This window comes from Trachypithecus francoisi, unplaced genomic scaffold, assembly GCF_009764315.1.
Source record: "Trachypithecus francoisi isolate TF-2019V2 unplaced genomic scaffold, Tfra_2.0 Lachesis_group20, whole genome shotgun sequence".
In the NCBI taxonomy this organism is placed as follows: Eukaryota; Metazoa; Chordata; class Mammalia; order Primates; family Cercopithecidae; genus Trachypithecus; species Trachypithecus francoisi.
The window spans coordinates 11,354,932-11,373,836 of NW_022681466.1; the positions used below are offsets into that span (position 1 = coordinate 11,354,932).

The following is an 18,905-nucleotide window of genomic DNA, read 5'->3' on the forward strand; positions in this document are numbered from 1 at the left end:
AACTGGAGGAGGGGGCTGGCTTGAGACCTTCCTGTTCTATGTTGGGGGGGATACTGAGGGTCCCCCTCACTGGGACGAGGAGGGGACGCAGACACAGGTGTGCCCGGGTACCTGAGTCCCAGCCAAAGTGGCAAAGCCAGAAGTCCCGGGATTCCTTGGGTTTGGACAAAGGGTGTCCCCATGACGATGAAGAACCAGGAGCGGAGAGCCCTGCGTCTTGCCTGGGGCTCCTCGTACCTCTGGCTCATGGCCTGGGCATGGGGAGGAAAGGAGACACCCCTAATACTAAGAGACTGCACTGGGCTATGGGGGATCACAATGGATTTCAGTTTGATTGACAGAAAATAAGGTAAGGGACACTTGCTCACCTGAGTCTCTGGAGTAAGAGTCACGCCTTGGAGAAGGAGGGCAGCCAAAGGCCACGCAGAAATTAGGGGTTCAAGGTTTGCCCAGCTGGCCCCAAAGCCGTGGGGGTCCACATGGCCTCACCCAGGGGCCAGCTCATTTGCTTATTTGAGTGTGTGCAGGGCACACGTGTGTCTGCCCCGGGAACCCAAGTAGCCCCAGTGCACTCCCGCCTTGCTTCCCTGGAGCAAGCCCACGGTGCCATGCTCCTTGTGGGATGAATGCATGAATGATGTGGAAGCAGCCAGAACAGGGCTGCACGCAGGATGCTCTCTCTCATGAACAAGGGCCCCAAAGAACCTCCCCTCTGGAGCCTGTGCAGCTGCTTGAGGTGTAAACACTGAGTCATGCCCACTGCCCAGCTGTGTGGCACTGAGCAGGCACTGCCAGCCCTGAGGGCTGTGGGACAACAGAGAGCTGGGCCCCTGAAGAGGGTGGCCTGCCAGGTGGCACCTATGTCCCCTTGGCCAGTGTGGGTGACTACACAGTTGTCATTTATGGGGGAAGTAGGGCACAGCAGAGGCGAACATGAGGATGCTGCTGCCTGTCTGGGCCTACCCAGGGAACCAGCTGCCAGACAGATTGGAAGGGACCTTCCTGGTGGGACAGGTCCCGTTGGTGGCCTGAGGTGGAGTCGTGGTGGGCCTTGTCCCCCTGCAGGGCTGACCCGTGAGGGTGGGATCATCTTTCCTGAGGAGCTGCCCTGTCCAGTCCCACTGCCTTGGAGGTGGTGACATCAGGGGCCCCTGAGCCACCAGGCTCCCCTGTCTTCACTTGGCCACCATGGCTGCTGCAGAGTCCATGATAAGAGCCAGGACGTGGCTTCCAGGCAGGATGGGGAAGCACCTCCCAGTCCCACATGGACAAAGATTTCTTTAAACGGAGCCACCAGCCATGCCTGGTAGTGGGTGCCCTCCCTAGGCAGGCAGCTGGCTCTGCTGTCTTTCCTGGGGGAAGCCCGTTGCGCTTCCTGGGGCCTGGCCTGTGGTACCTGCCCAGCCAGCCTTGGGAGGGGCACCCCTGGGCTTGTGGAGAGGAGGTGATGAGGCACTCAGATGTCTAGGCCAAGGCCAGGTAGGTGGCAGGTGAGACAGGCCCTTCAGACATGAGACCCCAGTGATGCAGATAAGAGTTACTCATGTTCCCCTCCAGCCTCCCGCCAGGCAAAAGGGGAAAAGACACACACGGAATAACAGAAAACAGCTGGAAACCCCAAAGGGTGCCTGATGAAGAGCTGGAGCTCCCCACTCTCCATGCTCCGGGAGGACCAGGAGACCCACTCCACGGGTCAACCCGCCTTTGCCCGTCCCTCCCCTGACCCCTGCTGCACGGTTCCAAGGGCTTGGTGGGGCAGCCTGAATTTTCCCTAACTCCCACTCCTAGCAAGGTCAAATTCTCCTTGTTTGCCTCCTTAAAAATTCACAAATGCAAGACTGAGGCTTTTCCTGAAACCAGAGCCCTGGCAGCCAAGGCTCAATAAAATACTGTTTGTGTTTCCAGGCACTGGGGCGGGAGCGAGGCTCCCAGTTGCTCAGAGTTAACGGGTCCTTTCCCGTGTGAGACCCCGCGAGCACTCGCCAATTCTCCCATCACTGCCTGCTGGGGCCCGGGGCCCAGAGCTGCTCTTCCTCCTGGCAGCCCACCCTGCGGGCCTAGTGCTGTCCAACCACAGCCCAGAGGGCAAGGCCTCCTAGAGTGGGCGCTTGCTGAGTCCCTGGCCAGCCTTCCGGGACCCTCGGTCCCCACAGCAGCCCCCATCCAGCTCTCTTGTACACCTTCCCCTCCTCCATCTCCGAACATGGGAGAAGCAGGGCACACTGGAGTCTGCAGGCTGCCCTTGGGCTGCCACGGGGCCCTCTTTGCCCAGCACAGAGCCTGCCGTGCTTTGAGCCAGCAAGTCCCACCGGACCTTCTAGAGGCACTGTACAGCGTGCATCTGTTTTCAGGACAGTTTTATTTGCTGTGGAATCCATGAGAGCCGGAAGCATTGTTGGGGCCGTGGCTAGCAGAGCTCATGGTGACCAGTCCTGGGCCTGATCGATGAGCGATTACATTTAAAAACCAAACCAAAACAAAACAAAATACCAAGAACAGATCAGTTGCCATGGACATCAGTAATCCATTGGTAATGGTGGAAATTTCATGAAAATTTCCCCTAAACCATAACAAAAACTGTCCTTCTTACCCCAAAAGTGCTGGAGGAAAGATGGTTGCATGACTTGATCTCTCTTTGAACTTGAAATGCTACCTTCCTATCTGGAAACGCAACACAATATACTTAAAAGGCCACCCGTCTCTACTAAAAATACAAAAAATTAGCCAGGCGTGGTGGCTGGCGGCTGTAATCCCAGCTACTCCGGAGGCTGAGGCAGGAGAATGGCGTGAACCCGGAGTGGGGGCGGGTGCGGAGCTTGCAGTGAGCTGAGATCCGGCCACTGCACTCCAGCCTGGGCGACAGAGCGAGACACCGTCTCAAAAAAAAAAAAAAAAAAAAAAGGGCCAGATGGCTGAAGGCTGTTTGCACCCCTGGCTCTGCCCAGGGACATCCCTTTCCCGGTTCTAATGTTCAGACCCAGGAGGCCAGAGTCTGCAGCCTGAGGGAGCTTCAAGGCCGAGGGGTAGGACCTGCAGGACCCACACCACCCTTCTGGTGGACAGCTTTGCACGTGCATTCACGCGCACATGCCTGGCGGGATGGCTGAGGATGTGTCTCATGGCAGGAGTGGGCAAAATGGGGTGCATTTTACAGAAGAGTCACAGAGGCTCGCCCTTGGTGGAGGACACACAGCTGGGTGGGTGTGTGGAAGGGAGTGCAGGTGTGCTGACTCCGAACCAGGGGAGAGCTCTCCATCCTGAGCTCGCCGCCCCTCACGATGCACACGGCTGATGGCTGAGGTCAGCGGTCTCTTCCCTGAGTGCAGGTGTGGTCCCTGGGACTTCAGAAACCATCCTCATGACAGTTTCACACTTAAGAGTCCCCACCGCAGTCCCAGGAGGTGGCCTGGGTAGGCAGGCATCGTTGTTCTCGTTACAGGCTGGAAACTGAGCCTGAAGGAGGCAGAAGGCCACACACCGGGGAGAGTTGCAGGGAGCAGGGGCCAGGCCCCTTCCACAGCACCGCCTCTCATCCCGGCCCCACCCACCCCCACCAGCCCCCAAGGGCATGCCTCTGGCTTCACGAACCTTGAGGGGAAATTAGCTTCCTAGTTTGGGGGCAGTTCCCTCTGACTGGAGACAGGACAGAATGCTTTCATGCCCGGGAATGGCCATGCCGCCTGGCTTAGAAACAGGGAACGAAGCGGATCCTGAGGCTCATTCCCCAGGGACTCCAAGAATGGGGTAGGCCCAGCTGGGCAGCCAGTCCTGGCCCCACTGACCTAGGCTGCACCCCTGCACGTATGCGTGTGTGTGTGTGTGTGTGTGTGTGTGTGTGTGTGTGTTTTCCCAGGGGGCCTCTCCTCCTTCCTCTGAGGCAAAGTGACCGGCAGGGGCCTCTGCACAGCATACAGGGAGGTGCTTCCTTCCCTCTGCCCAGCGAGCCAAGGGTGGAGCCCTGGCACCCCCAGTACCCCCGCAGGGGAAAGGAGAGGCTGCACAAGGAGCAAGATTTCCTTCCCCAGAGGGCATGGTGTGAGCGGATTCCCATCATCAAGTGGCTGTGCCCCAGAGCTATTTCTGCCAAACAAGAAGCAGATGAGGGGGCTTGGGGGGCAGGCCTTACAGGAACACGGAAGCACCACCCCACCCACTGTGGTCTACAGCCCGCACCCCATTTCCTGTTGCCACCCCACCTCTATTCCCAGTGGCCTCCAAAAGAGCTGGGCAACCTCTGCCAACCACTGCCCCTTAGCCCAAGGGGAGGCCTGGTTCCAGAACCAGCATCTTCATCTTGTCCTGATGCCCTGCCTGCCCCTGCAGAGCTTCAGACTGGGCTGCTACGGAAAACTGAAAGATCAGAGGGTGGAGGTCCTCTCCCTCCTGGACATGGAAACCTCCCCCGGCGCCCAACACTTTGGCTGGTCAGGAACAGTGGCTGCTCATGGAGCTGCCCCTCCCACCTTCAGTCCCTCCTCTTCCTCTGCAGGGGTGGGCTGGGGCCCTCCCTCACTTCGAACTTGATCCATGACTCGTGAGTTCTGAGTCCTAGGGGCTAAGACTTGAGTCAGAACCTTCTGGAGCAGCACACAATTCCCCTCTGCAGCTGGTGAGGACACCAGGCTCCTTGCTTCCTCCCCAGATCTCTCTGAGCGCTCACCTGACCCCTCAACCCTGGCGGGACCTTCCAGAGCCGGCAAGCATCGAGCCTGACCACGCGGCCTCTTGGGTGCCAGCATGCCCACATCAAAGGTGCCCTCTCTTCTCAGAGGCCCTGAGCAACATCGGGTAACGCTGTCAGCATAGACATTAGCAGCAGGGCCATAGCACGCGTCAACTTTTAAGTATGCGCACACACGTACGCCAGCCAATAACATTAAGTGTCATTTTAAAAAATGGGTTAAATAAGCAGCATTGCTGAGGATGGCCGTGCAGGGCTGATTATCCCCTATTTGCACGTTCTGGCGGTGGGAAGGCTAGAAGTCTAATGACTGAATTATCGCCCTAATGCCTCTCGCTGGCTGGGAATAATCCCGGGGCAACAGCTGCCGCAGGGTTTTTGGCTGGTTTCCTCTAATTGCATCCAGATTAAGGGAGTTGCGGAGGGGCGGGGCTTCTCCATCCCCCTGGAGCAGTGTCTCCTCCACCAAGCCCTGAACATCCAGGTCACGGCTTCCGAGGTCCTGGCCGGTTGGAGAGGTGCAGACCTCATTGGGGTCCCGGCCAGCCCACGGGGAGCGTGAGGTGCGTGCGAGCAGGTGCATGGCAGGGGTGGTACTTGGTGCAGAGATGCAGCTGATTGGTCTGGGTCAGGTCTTGGGGAGCAGCAGGAGTGAGAAGCTGTAGGGCCAGGAGGCTCAGAAGGAATGCCTTCTACTAGGACCTTCCTAAGTGAGGGGAGCCCTGGACCTGCCTACCCTCTTCCTCCCTCCCAAACACAGCAGCTCAAAGGCACGAGTGAAACGCTAGGATCAGGGACGCTATTCTCCTGGAGAGGGTGAGTGGGGAAGGAGTGCTCCAAAGCAGACATTATTAGGACACAGACTCTCCAGAGTCCCAGTTCTTCAGCTCTCCAAATTCTCAGCCTACTGCCACCCGACTGTGCAGAGGGGACGCTAAAGTGGCAGGTCCGTCCCCCACCCCTTAATGCTGAGCCCAGCCACATGATTTGCTGTGGCCAAGGGGAGGGCTGCAGGTGCGGTGTCTGCCAAGGCTTGGAAAGGCACTTGCCGTCTCTCCCTCCTTGCCTTTGGCTCTGCCATGGCTGGCCTGCGGGAGGGATGCAGGAGACCACAGAGCAGGGCCAGGTCTGACCTCTGCACCATAAGCAGCCCCTGGGACTTAACAGCCCACTGGCCCTAAACAAGCAAGCTCAGCCTAGACCAGAGGAATTACCCTGCCCCAAACTGCTGACTCCTACTCTAGATCAGTGCTGATTGTTGCAGGCCACCAAGCGTTGGGGGATTTGTTACAGTATTGCTGTGGCAATGGATATAACTGGTTTCTAGCGGAGGGTCAGGGCGGAAGCTCTAACCACCTCCCTAGCCCAGAAAGGCAACCCTCACTTCCCAGAAGCAACGTGGATGAGAAGCCCACCCCACTCCCACTGCAGGACCCCCTACTGCTAGACAGAAATGGTCGGTACCCCAGGATGGGGGCACTGACGGGGCTCCAGGACAGTCTCCCCAAAAGGCTCTTGGGCAGACAGACCTGGGAACTTGGAAGTGCCTGCTGGAGGACCTGGGTTCATGGAGAAAAGAGAAGCCGAGAAGGAGGAGGAGTGGTGACCTCCTCTTTCCTGCTGAGAAACACTGCTTTGAAGTGGCATGGCCCAGCAGTGCCCACCCTCCAGGGAGAAAAGCTTCGAGTGGGAAGAAGCCCTCGGTCCCGGTCCCCATGATGGTTCTCAGCGCATCAAGGGCTTTTCTCCCCAGAAGGACGCGATGGAGGATTTCAGGAGGGATTTGGTTTTCCTGCTCAAGGAGTGGCTTTCTGTGCAGATGGCTCCACACTTCTAAGCTGGCTGGGAGGGAACTCTCACAGCATAGATCGCACGCCCTTGTCTGTCCATCTCCAAATCCCAGAAGGAGCAACTGATAGACAATCTTTTGGAGAAGGGAGAGTCTGTTGGGAAGACCTCATTCCCCCATAGAAGGCAGAGAGCCCTGAGTGCTGACTCCTTCACTGGTCGCTCTCATGTCTGATCACCTAAGAAGCTGACTTACACATCTGAGTTCACAGGTCCTGCAGGAAAGTGGAAGAGTCTATTTCCAGGTGTCCTTGTCTTGGTTGGTCAGCTAATATACTACCATGTCCCTGGGACAAAGCAGATCATCGTCAGAGGACCTTGCAAACACAAACCCGCATGCATGCACGCATGCAGGGACACACGTACACATCAACCCATTCAAGCCCCAGCTGGTTGCTCTATTTGGTGGAGCTGACCTTAAACAACGCCAAGGAACCTCACGTAGAAGACCCCCAGCTAAGAAAAAGGCATCGGATGCTTCTCCAATAGCCTGAGGCTTAGGCTCCTGGGCAGGGAGTTCCCTTCATGTACCAGGAGGACGAAATGTTTAAATGGATGAACATTACAAGCCCCAGCTCCTCAAACCTGAGTGCTCTTCCACCTCTCTATCGCCATATGGGTTGAGCTTTTTATCTTTTTCTTTTTCTTTTTTTTTTTTTTATGGCAGATGTCTTTCCATTAGCATCCCAGCTGTGGCTGGGGAAGCTTTGGGAAGTGTGTTTGGCTCACTCTGAGAGAACGAGGTCTCATGAGGAAGTGTGTCTGGCTTGCAAAGATGTCTCCAGCCCTGGACAGGACCCCGCTCTGTTCTGCAGCCCTCAATGTGGTGGGTGAGTGAGGCCTTCCTCTCCTGTCTCTGCTTTCCTCATTGCCTGGTGATGCTGTCTGGCTGCCCGCGAGGCTGGAGCAAATCCTGGGACGTGTTGAAATCCTCCAGGGCAGCCAGCAGGAGAGCCCAGCCAGCCTGTGTCTCAGGTGCGGTGGCCACGCGTTCCACTGCAGCATTTCAGGAGCTGACTTTCCTCTGGGTGGCTGTAGGTCTGACTTCTGTCACTTCCGGACTCTAATTTTGTCGTTAGTATGAAAAGGTTCCTCTCAAGTTGCCCAAAAGCATTTTCCTTAGGTTTCTACCATCCCCTGTCCCCCTCATGCCCAGCCCCCACCCCCTCCCATGCCCGGGGCCTCTGGGGAGGTCCCCTCAACCCCTGTCCAGTGCCGGGGGCCGACCTATCTGCGGAAGCCGAAGCCGTCCTGCGGCGTCTTTGGGCCCTTCTTGCCTTCCCTCAGGGGCTTGGGGGAAGGCATCTCTACCGTGCCCCCGTAGGGACAGCTCTCCGAGCCTGGATGGTGGCCGGTGCACTCCACCGCGGGCATATAGCCACTGTCCCACATGCCTGTCCCACACAGCTTACACAGATCGTGCAGGCTGCAGGGGATCCGGGGCAGAAGGCGGAACTGGTACAGCAAACTCCTCGCCTGGAGAGAGAGGACAGGGGGTGAGGAGGGGCCGGGGACAGCCTGGCAGCCTAGGGTCCCCACGGGAGTGGCCAACAAAAAGCAACAGCAGCAACGGCCTGCACCTCGGGGGCTCATTGAGTCCTGGGCTGAGGGCTCTGCCTGCATCTCCCACCATCACTGGCACCACGGGCCCTGGGTCTTAGGTGGCTGCAGTGACAGGACCCACAAGGCACTTGGGCTGTGCTCACAGGTGGCTCAAGGTGAGGAAGGTCCCTGAACAGGCTTCACTGGGAGGGTGAATAGGACCAACACCAGCACAGGGCCGGGCCGCCCCCAGCCAAGCCCACCTGTCCCTTTGGCAGCACCCCCCTCTCTTTCCCCCCGCACCTTGCTCCGCCCGCCCCCCCCAACTCCCAGCAGCCTCTCAGCTCCTGCAGGATCTGCGTTCTGTGCCAGAGGGCACCACTGACCTCAGGACGCCACCTCACTGCCCTGAGAACAAGCACAGAGCTAACAGGCAGCACCTCCAGGAGGAGTCTGGGAAGTGGGGGAGGGGGCCAAAGCCCAAGGCCTCCAGTATTCTGGCTACCCTACCCCTGGGTCCAGCCTCCTTCTCAGGGTTCCTAGCTCTGGGTTGTACCTGTCCTGTCCGTCAGCCCGGGGAATCTGTTCCCTCCTCAGCCAGCAAAGGAGGCTCCTGTGTCAGGGCTGGCACCCCAGGAAAGTGAGGGGACAGCCGAGGTGACACAGCCAGGCCAAGACAGGTGCTGACCGTGAGGCCTTGGCAGGGAGCCCCCAGTGCTACGGGTGGGGTCAGGGCATGTGCTGGGGGACCATGGTGGGGATGGGGCTCTGGGGGCGGGGCCCACGTCTGGGGCAGCCTCACCTTCCTGAGAACTAACCGGTGGGGCTGGGGCTTTGGAGGCAGGGTGGGGCGGGGCCCACGTCTGGGGCAGCCTCACCTTCCGGAGAACGAGCTCCCCGTTCATGTGCATGGCCAGGTTTCCGAAGTGCAGGAGCATCTGGTCCGTGGCCAGCTGCTGCTCGATGACATCATCCCCGTAGATGGCCACAATGGCCACGCAGATGAAAAGGTGGAAGTAGTCCGTCTGTGGAGGTGGGTAGAGTTCAGACACAGGCTCTCACCGAGCCCCAGGCCCTGCACTCAGGAGGAAACTGAGTGCCAGGGTGCGAGCGAGGGCTCCAGGGCGAGGTGTCTGGGCTCACAGCCCAGCTCGGGGGCCATGTGGCCCTGGGTGAGCTGCATCGCCTCTTCGGCCCTAGGTTTCCCCACCTGCACATGGGGTCCATCCCAGTACCCGCATGCCCAGGCTGCTGTGACATCCACAGGGGACGACACTGAGCTCAGCCCCACGGGCTGCTGCTGCTCTCCTGGGGGGCAATGTGGGTGGTCTCCATGACGGGGGGGCAGGGGGGATGCCTTCCTCAGAAGGCCTGGCCTGCGCTTATGGGGAGGACTCATTTGTAACGGTCCTGAGCAACGGTGTGTGTGGAAGGCTGGGTCAGAACTCACTCCAGTGGGTCGTGGAATGTGCCTCTGGCAGCCAGCCACGGGTCAGCCTATCTTCCTGGCTCCAGGCCACACCCCCCAAATCATTGCCCCAGAGACGACTCTAGGGTTTGTGGCTAGAAAAGTGGGAAGATCCTAACAGAGCGGGCACAGCAGCTCGCCCATGGGGTGGCTGAAATGATCACGCTGTCCTTGAGCCTCTTTTTGGGCGCCCTTTGAGGACTCCACAGCCCTCCCTTTAAAGACCGCCTCACAGGGCCTGCCGGCAATGCGCTGTGCACAGCAGGAAGCCCGCGCCAGGTCCTGACGGCTGCATCCTGTGTGCTCTCCGGCCTGGACGCCTCAAGGCACGCCACCTTTGATGCACACGCACTTCCGGAGGCACTGGGAAGTCCATGTTTAGTCTCCTGACGTCGACCACACAAACCAGACAGAATGGTGTCCCCAGCCCAGGCTGAGCAGAGCACACCATGAGGGCAGAGGCTACAGGCGACTCCCACGCCCCAGCCTGCTCCTGGAGAGACCACGCACCAGGCTGCCCGGCTGCTTCCTCTGAACTAATCTGGGATGGTCTTGTTTTGGCTCTGACGGATTCTTTTGCAGTGATTTGAACTGTGGCTGGTGCGAGACACAGTGGAGGGGTTGCAGGAAGGTGGACGCCCAGCTTCTCTGGGAGAGGAATGTGGGGAGGGAGAGGGAAGGCACAATCTCCACAGCCTGTACAGTATAGGCGGATTTCAGTTCCCAGGACAGGCAGGGCGTAGGGCCGTCCAGCCCCACCACACGCTGGCAGCGGATGGATAGCATCAAAGGCCTTTTCTCACTCAGGGGTCACTGAACAGTTAAAGACCTCACCTGGCGGCAACCTTCCCATTCCACAGAGCTCACTCCCAGCTCACTGGCAGCCCACCCCGACCCCGTAATACTACCAAATTGATCAAGGGATGGGACCAACTGTGGCTAAATCGAGCCCACAGTCTGAAAACAACAGAAACTTGCTTTGTGGATTCCAACAGAACAGCAGCCAACAGAGAACCCACGTCACATGGGCCTCCCGCTGGAATTCCGACTAGATCTCATCACACTCGGGACATCGTAGGTGCCCGTGGGAAAGGGCCGTGTCTGCCGGGCCACGCCCTGAGTTCACATGTAACATCAGCCTGAACATAAAGCAATGAGGGTGGCAAATTTGCCACTGGGAACACATGCAATGAGGCACGATTTTTTTCTCTGGGGGTGGTGGGAATGAAGCGTCTCGGACCATCCATGCCGTACTTCCCTTTATTAATGCAGATCGTCCACCCTGCACGTCCATGTCCAGCAGGCTAAGCCACGAAGGAAACCTAGACTCCGGCCAGGGGCAAGCCAACGAATGCATGCAAAGGCGGCGTGTGGCACCGGCACTCCGTGGCTTTGGATTGTCTTTTGTCAGACATCAGCCTCCTGCAGTGTGAGTGAGGACGGGAGACGCTGACACAAATGTCTTCCAGCAGATGGGTGTTTGCCTGCATCTTCAGGGTTCTCGATGGAGGCTGCTGGAGCTGCCATGGTGGATAGAGCCTGCTCCTACAAAAGGGTCCAGCCCTCCTGGATGCGTCAATGTGGGTTTTTTTTTAAAGGCTGATGGATTCAAAGAGACTTGCTTATCTTTTGACATCTCCAGCTTGTCCCTAATTTGGGCGTTAAGGCCATGTGACAGAGCCAGTGCTGTGCTCCAAGGGGAATTTGCTGAGAAGATGCTGGTGACGGTGGACGGAGAGAGGAAGTCGGTATCACTGATTGGAGCCCTCTGGAGGGGCTGACAGGGAAGTGGGAATCTCAGGCCCTTTCTCTGCACAGGAGGGTGACGGGTGAGTTGGCCCTCGTCCCTCGTGGCAGGGCGGTCCTGAGGGGGCAGGGCAGTGCTGGCTCATGCTCCTGGGTACCGGCATCCTGGGCTGCTGTGGTCTAGCGTAGGCCCCCGACAGTGTCACTCACACTGATTGGTTGTGACAGGAGGGAGCTCAGCCCCAGAAAGTGGTAATGAGTGCAGTCAGCGGGCAATTTGCATCGATTTCAGTGACTGGGGAGGCGAGCTGCAAGGTCTGAAGCCAGCCACGTGGGACGGGAAGGCGGTCGCCATATGGGGGACTAATGTGTGGCTGTGGGTGGGGGGTGGCAAGGCGGACAGGGGCAGCAGGCAGGGTGGCCACGGTGGTTCAGGGGTCATGGTCCCAACCTCCCCGGCCCTGGCCCCTGCCCTGGCTCACCTGGTAGTAAACCCAGCAGGCCTCCTGGCCCCTGCCCTGGCTCACCTGGTAATGGGCCCAGCAGGCCTCCTGGCCCCTGCCCTGGCTCACCTGGTAGTGGGCTCAGCAGGCTTCCTGGCCCCTGCCCTGGCTCACCTGGTAGTAAACCCAGCAGGCCTCCTGGCCCCTGCCCTGGCTCACCTGGTAATGGGCCCAGCAGGCCTCCTGGCCCCTGCCCTGGCTCACCTGGTAATGGGCCCAGCAGGCCTCCTGGCCCCTGCCCTGGCTCACCTGGTAGTAAACCCAGCAGGCCTCCTGGCCCCTGCCCTGGCTCACCTGGTAGTGGGCCCAGCAGGCTTCCCAGATCCGCAGCGCTTCAGCCTCGGGGAACTCCCGCTTGAAGCACAGCAGGAGCCAGCGGTGGCAGAAGAGCATCTGCAGGCCGTCCTCGCCCAGCGAGACCAGGTGCTGGTAGAAGCGCACGTGCGTCAGCCGCAGCAGCTCCCGCAGGTATAGCTGGGAGCGAGGCCAGCATGGGTTAGTTAGCCCCAGTCCCATGCAAGCCTGCTGCCCAGGGAGCCCACTCCCACTGGGACCCTTCCCCGGGCCACCCCAACCTGGAAAAGCACAGCCAGGGGCCTCTACCCGCTGCACATGCCTGCCCCCCAATGCTTTATTCCACCACTGGAATCGGCTCACACCTGCCTCTGCCAGTTCCTCCCGGATTTGACTGTTCCGGAGGCTGTGGCATGGCCCAGCGTGAGGCAGAGCATTGTTCCCTGGAGTGGCAGGATGCTGGGCAGCCGCTCCATGGCCAGGAAGGCTTCCCACTCTCAGTGGACACTTGGGGCCTGTTTCCCACATCCACCCCTCCTGGTGAGGTGAGCGGATCATCCAGGGAGCACCCCCACCCCTCTTCAGCTATGCTCACCCAGATCTTTCATCTTCCAGAGCTGATTTAGGGCAGGAAGGGGACGTGTCTGCGTCCCAGGATGCTCGATTCCTGCCATTAAGGTCACCTCCCAGTGACGTGGAACAAGATTGGGGCTATTTCTGGCAGCACCCGGGCCCAGGCCACTGACTTCATCAATGTCGCTGGAAAATCAATCTCCAGCAGTCAATGAGTCACCCAGCCATGTGCTGCCATGAGCCGTCAGGGGCGAATGGCATTGAACACTGTAACTGCCTCCCCAGGCAATGTGGACGCCTGACGTCACACCCACCCGTTGATGCAGAGTGAGCAGGCTCAGCTGGGGTCAGCCCCCCAGCCCAGGTGGAGTTAGATCACAGCTGGGGGGATCCTGGGGCAGGGTTCAAGGCCACATGCCCCCTTCCCACACAGGTGGCCCATTGTTCCCACGGGAGACCGCGCTGAAGATGTGCGGCCAGCCGTCTGCCCTGTGGCCTGCAGCCGGGTCAAGCCCACCCATGTGGATGACCCCCTTGCAGACGTTCCACTCCCACCCCCTGTGCAGGTGCCTGCACCTCCCTGCTTGGGCTCCTTTGCCTTCGAATTCTCTGTTGGCTTCAACCCTCCCAGCCTGCCATCAACGACCCACTAATAGTCTACAGCAGTGGTCCCCAACCTTTTTGGCACTAGGAACCCGTTTCCTGGAAGACAATTTTTCCACGGACAAGGTAGTGTGAATGGTTTCGGGCTGAAACTGCTCCCCCTCATATCATCAGGCATTAGATTCTCATAAGCATCGCACAACCTAGATCCCTCACATGCGCAGTTCACAAAGGGTTCTTGGGTTCGAGCTCCTGGGGGAGTCTAATGTGGCCGCTGACCGGACAGGAGGTGGAGCCCAGGCGGGGATGCCTGCTGGCCCGTCCTCCGCTCACTTCCTGCTGGGCGGCTGGTTCCTAACAGCCCACGGACCAGCGCCAGTCCCGGACCTGGGAGCGGGCATCCCATTCTATGAGACATGCTCAGTGGCCTGGGGGTGGGGACCCCCCGTTCTATGAGACACACTCTGTGTGCTGGGGTGGGGACCCCCATTCTGAGACATGCTCAGTGGCCTGGGGGTGGGGACCCCCCGTTCTATGAGACACACTCTGTGTGCTGGGGTGGGGACCCCCATTCTGAGACATGCTCTGTGGCCTGGGGGTGGGGATCCCCATTCTATGAGACATACTCAGTGTGCTGGGGTGGGGACCCCCATTCTGAGACACGCTCTGTGGCTGCGCAGTGGGGACCCTCATTCTATGAGACACACCCTGTGGCCCTGGCCTTCAAGGCCCTCCATCAGCTCCTCCCTCACTACTGGTCCAGGAAGACCGGGTCACTCAGTCCCACCACCAGGACTGCTCTGCTCAGCCCAGCCTTAGCGACACTCAGGGCCAGACCCCACACACCCTGGAGCTGTCCCTAGTGCAGAAGCCCTCTTGTCCTTATCACGGGCGCCTCCTGCAGTGTTCCCCAATACCCAGCGTCCTCTGCTCACAATGCCAGTTTCCTGGCCCAGCCGGGAGGGTGAATGTCTGGTGACTGCACCCGGCAGGTACTTGGTAGACATGGGTGATGCATGCTGAGATCAGTGAGCAGGTGCCCTGCCTCAGTCCCACATACTGGCCCTCTGGTGCTGCCCTACCCAGCTGGGCTCAGCCCCATCACCGACATTCAGTGCTTCTTGGTCTACATAGGGCTGGTCCTTTTAAGGAGGCCGTGACGGGAGACGTGACAGCTGGGCACCCCAGGGAAGGGGTGGGGTGTGAGGACTGCCCTGGAGACCTCAGGGAGTTTCAGGAGCCCCTCCTCTTCCTGTCCGCACTCAGAAGCCCTGGCTGTGTTGACTTCTGCAGGGAGCAGCTTAGACACATCTGAGGACCCATTTCCTAAAGCTCAGAGGGGGCTGAGTGTGATGGTGCCTCCCCTTCCTTGCCAGCCAGGGAGCTTGGGCCAGGTTGTCACATGCAGGGGTGGGAGGCCACCAGAATAGCCCACACAACACGGCCTCTGGACCTGCAGGGAGTCAGAAGGCCATCCCTGGAGATGCAGGGCTAAGTCACCCATATCCCACGGGCAAGTTCTATCCTGGCGTTTTTGCTGCCCACTGACCTATAGCAGCCAAACCACGCGTCACCATGGCAACCCTGGCTACAAGGGGAGAGGCAGCACCGGCCCTCGCATGCCCTCGGACGCACCCATCCTCTGAGCCTCACCAGTTGTTTCTCCATGTCCTCATCCCGAGGGGAGCTGACAAAGATCGTGTTCTGCATCAAACCCACAAAGCACCAGAAGGTGTCTGATTCATCCAGGACTTCGGCCAAGATGGGCGCCACCAGGTCCGACATCCCCTGGGAATAGCCAGCAGCAGGGTTGTACACGGCATAGTTCAGTAAGATTCTCCTGGGAGACAGTGGAGACAGCAGTCAGTGGGGATGACCCTCACCACAGCACACTGCCCAGCCCGCAGAGCCCTGAGCTGGAGACCCCGCCTTCCCTCACTTGCCTTCATCTCCGTGGAAGGCAGCTCTGCATCATTTCAGAGCCCAAGCTTAGGTTCCAGACACACAGACCCTTGCTTTACAAAAGGTAATGGCCTGGCTGGGCGCGGTGACTCATGCCTATAATCCCAGCACTTTGGGAGGCCGAGGTGGGCAGATCACCTGAGGTCAGGAGTTCGACACTAGCCTGGCCAACATGGTGAAACCCTGTCTCTACTAAAAATAGAAAACTTAGCCAGGCATGATGGGGTGCACGCCTGTAATCTCAACTACTAGGGAGGCTGAGACAGGAGAATAGGTTGAACCTGGGAAGTGGAGGTTGCAGTGAGCCGAGATCACATCACTGCACTCCAGTCTAGATGACAGAGCAAGACTCTGTCTCAAAAAAAAAAAAAAAAAAGGTAATGGCCTGCTATTAGTTGCTGTCTAGGCCCAGAACCTTGAGAGCAGGGGTAAGGGGGAACATGGGTCTGATTTTCTGAAGGGTGGACTGCCTGTGACAAGGGGTGGGCTGGCAGGGACATTTCTGTGGGCTGCTAATTTTGTGCAATTATTTGCTAGGCTGCAGCAGAATGTCAGAGATGCCAGCCTCTGGCTCTGTGTGGCTATATGACTGCAGGACCACCCACGGGGAGATGGAGGGGGTGCATGGGGAAGCTGGTCCATGGTTGGTGTGAGCCAAGCAAGGACAGGCTTGGTGGTGCCCAGGGGATAGAGGGGCTCTGCGGGCCCCACTGGCAGGGACCTGGGTGGCTTCCCTGGGATGCCATGGCTCTGAGATGCCAACCGAAGTAGCTCATGAGTAGCGTATCCTTCACTTCTGGGGCTTTGACGTATGAACCTGGAAGAGAGGCCCCTGCAGAAAGTTGCTGGGGGCTCAACCACTTCCCAGGGCGGTCAGGTGAGACGTGCAGACGTGCAGATGGCCGGGGAGGGAGTACCTCATGCTCTCCACGTTGGGATTGTCTTCCCCTCGGAAGAACTGGTTGTTCCGATCTGTCCGGACCACGTCTTTGTCCACAGTGAACTGCACATTGCGCCAGAACGCTCTGTGCTCCTCAGGGGTCATGGAGAGCCTGTGTGGAGCCAACCACCGAGTCGGGGTCAGCGGGTGGCACCCGGAGGCATCGTGTGGTGCACACGTTCCAGGAAGCCACGCTTCCTCCCAACCGCCGTTCCCTGGATGGGAGCTGGGTGGCTGCTGCCGGCTGCAGACCCTCCCTGATGTGGCGGATGTGTGGCATGTATCCAAGGCTCTCCCTGATATTAACTCCGCCTCACAGGCTCCAGCGTCCCAGAGAGAAGAACAAGTTGCAGCCCAATGGGTAATGAGGTCTTGGCCCTGGCCCAGTGTTCTGGAGGGGAGCTGAGCACAGCCAAGTGGCTTCACCCAGTCCCAGCCTCCTGGAGAGAGAGCTGACCCCAGTCCTGGGGTAGCAGAGCCCAAGTGGGACAGAGTCTCCGGATACCTTCACCCTTCCAGGCCCTGCTCCCAGCCCCAGCCTTCAGCTGTGGGACGTCAGCGCCTAGTTAAGTCTGTTGAACGAGAATTCTAAAACCTTGACATGTGAGCTAACGAGCCCCGCAGTTCCGAGGCCCGAGTGCTTGGTTTAATGACTGCACTTATCCCACCCTATCACTCACGTTCCTGGGAGACCCATTTTTGAAAGAAGCTATGGGTCACGAAACATATTATCAATGCTGAATTGCACCTCAAATTGCCTTTTCAAATGACATTTTCCTCTGCGGCTCGGCGGGGTGGGCCGGGCTGGCCCCGGCGGTTACCTTTTCTGCTGGATCTCAGAGTACTCCTTTCGCTTCTGCAGCCGCAGCGCCTCCCGCTCCTCCGACGTGGACTCGTGGCTGTAATAGCGCAGCAGGAAGGGCCAGACCTCCCCCCGGATTGACACATCAATGCCGCCAAAGAAAATGGCCTGGAGGAAGCGGCAAAAGTTGGGGAGGGGATAAAACAGGGCAGCTCAAAGAACCCCCAAATCCCCAGAGATGCGTGTTTTGGTGGCTTTGGTGCGCCTTGATTCAGATCTCTGCAATTTGCACATATTTACAAGGGGAAAGCAGTGGCCTTCAATTCCCATACAGGACACAAACCCGGCTCATTTCAATGTCAATGCCCCCCCGGGGTGGCGCTCAGATTAACGTGTCGTTCTCACGTCATGGCCTAATCCCTGGTTTTGGAAATGCTGCATTTCACTGCAAACCCTTCTATGCAGGCTGACATGGTATCCCCCCAAACCCTCGAGGGAGGTTTTTTTTTTTTTTTTTTTAACGCAGCAGCTTTGATTGCTTTATCGGAGTGTTCACAGAGAGCCTCACACAAGAAAACGGGGCTCTCCCAAGGAGGTGGTCCATGGGTGCGGGCGGGCAGCCAGACCCTGGCCTCCTTCCCTCCTGCTCGTTCCCGGTTCCCGGCCAGCTCTCCATGGGGCCAGCGGGGAGGGCTCAGACCTCACCTTCCGCAGCTTGTACTCCTCCTCCACCTGGCCCAGCTCGTTCAGGTGGTTGAGCCAGGCAGAGACGCCGAGCCTCTTGTACATGCTCTCCTCGGGGTGCGTCTCGGAGGACGGCAGCTTGGAGCGGCGGATGGAGAACTGCATGCATGTCTTATCGGGGGCGACCTGCTGAACGGGAGGAAAACTGGGCAAAGGTCAGGATCTCAGCCGTGCGGCTTCAGAGGCCAGTGGTGCTTTTCCCAGGATTAAAAGCCTCTCTCTCTTCTGAAAGGAGGGCAAGGGCCGTCCCTTGCATACAAACCCCTAAATGGCGAGTGTAATTAGGCGCAATTAAAATGAAAATACCTTCATCTTAAAATCGGTTTCCCTCTGCGGCTCTCTCCTCCCCGGCCCACTGTGCCGCCGCCCCCCACTCTCTCCAACCCCAGCCGCAAAAACGGAATTAATGCCTCGTTCGGCCTAACTTCCCTCTGCCGGGAGGGCCTGCAATGAATTACATGTGATTGGCCGCATACAAAGGGATGGCTGTCCTGCGAGCAGGGAGCCAGCCTGTCAGATTGTCTCCACGAGCAGTCACGAATCCAGGGCAAAACTGCAGCTGACATTTAATTCAAAAATCAAAGGTTGTTCAATGTAGGGGGAAAAAAAGCCATGCTACTGTAATAAGGGAAGCCAGCAGGAGGCTCTGTGGGAAGGAAGGGAATTTTAAAGTCAGCCCTGTTTCTAATAAGCACATACAGTATCTTAAACAGATAATTAAAGAGCTCTTATTACATTTGTACATAGATTGAGCAAAATATGGCAGGAAGTCTTGTCAAAACACGATTTTTCAAGTGCAGGGCACTGACTTTACAGAAAGCCCTGGGCACAGGTTTCAAACCTGAAGTTTCTGCTCTGAAGGCCGAAAGCTACCATGGGTCACACCCGGTAAGCCCCCGGGCCCGGGAACCCAACACAGGACCCAGGAGGGAGACGGGGCCCGTGGGGGCTGGCAAGTGTCAACCGCGGGGTGTCTGGGGCGTCTGCTGGGCTACCTGGTCTTTGAGCTGCATCTCGGTGCAGTATTTCCACTGCTGGAACACGTCGGACAGCTTGTCCAGGCCACCGTGGTGGAAGTGGAAGACCTTGTACTGGCTCTCTCGGCTGGCGACGACCAGCTGGCCGCTGGTGCAGGCCTCATCGCTGAAGGGCCATTGGAGAGGGGAGAGGAAAGCCCGATGAATATATAAACACGGGGG

The 18,905-nt window shown here is 58.5% G+C and overlaps 1 protein-coding gene across 5 annotated transcripts in view; it reads right to left on the minus strand.

The window, feature by feature from the left end:
- Positions 1–4,827: 4,827 nt before the first annotated feature.
- TBC1D16 (TBC1 domain family member 16) overlaps positions 4,828–18,905 on the minus strand; it is a 99,301-nt gene continuing 85,223 nt past the window's right edge. For 2 of the 5 annotated variants that reach the window (XM_033182492.1, XM_033182494.1), the window contains exons 5-12: positions 18,702–18,849; positions 17,668–17,835; positions 16,982–17,130; positions 16,138–16,272; positions 14,912–15,098; positions 12,083–12,262; positions 8,950–9,096; positions 4,828–8,005 (exon numbers count right to left, since the gene is read on the minus strand). In XM_033182492.1, coding sequence (XP_033038383.1) covers positions 7,757–8,005; positions 8,950–9,096; positions 12,083–12,262; positions 14,912–15,098; positions 16,138–16,272; positions 16,982–17,130; positions 17,668–17,835; positions 18,702–18,849 — 1,363 coding nt within the window. In that variant the 3' untranslated portion in view covers positions 4,828–7,756. Of the gene's footprint in view, positions 8,006–8,949; positions 9,097–12,082; positions 12,263–14,911; positions 15,099–16,137; positions 16,273–16,981; positions 17,131–17,667; positions 17,852–18,701; positions 18,850–18,905 lie in introns of all 5 variants that reach the window. The other 3 variants (XM_033182495.1, XM_033182497.1, XM_033182496.1) reach the window with 3 other exon arrangements.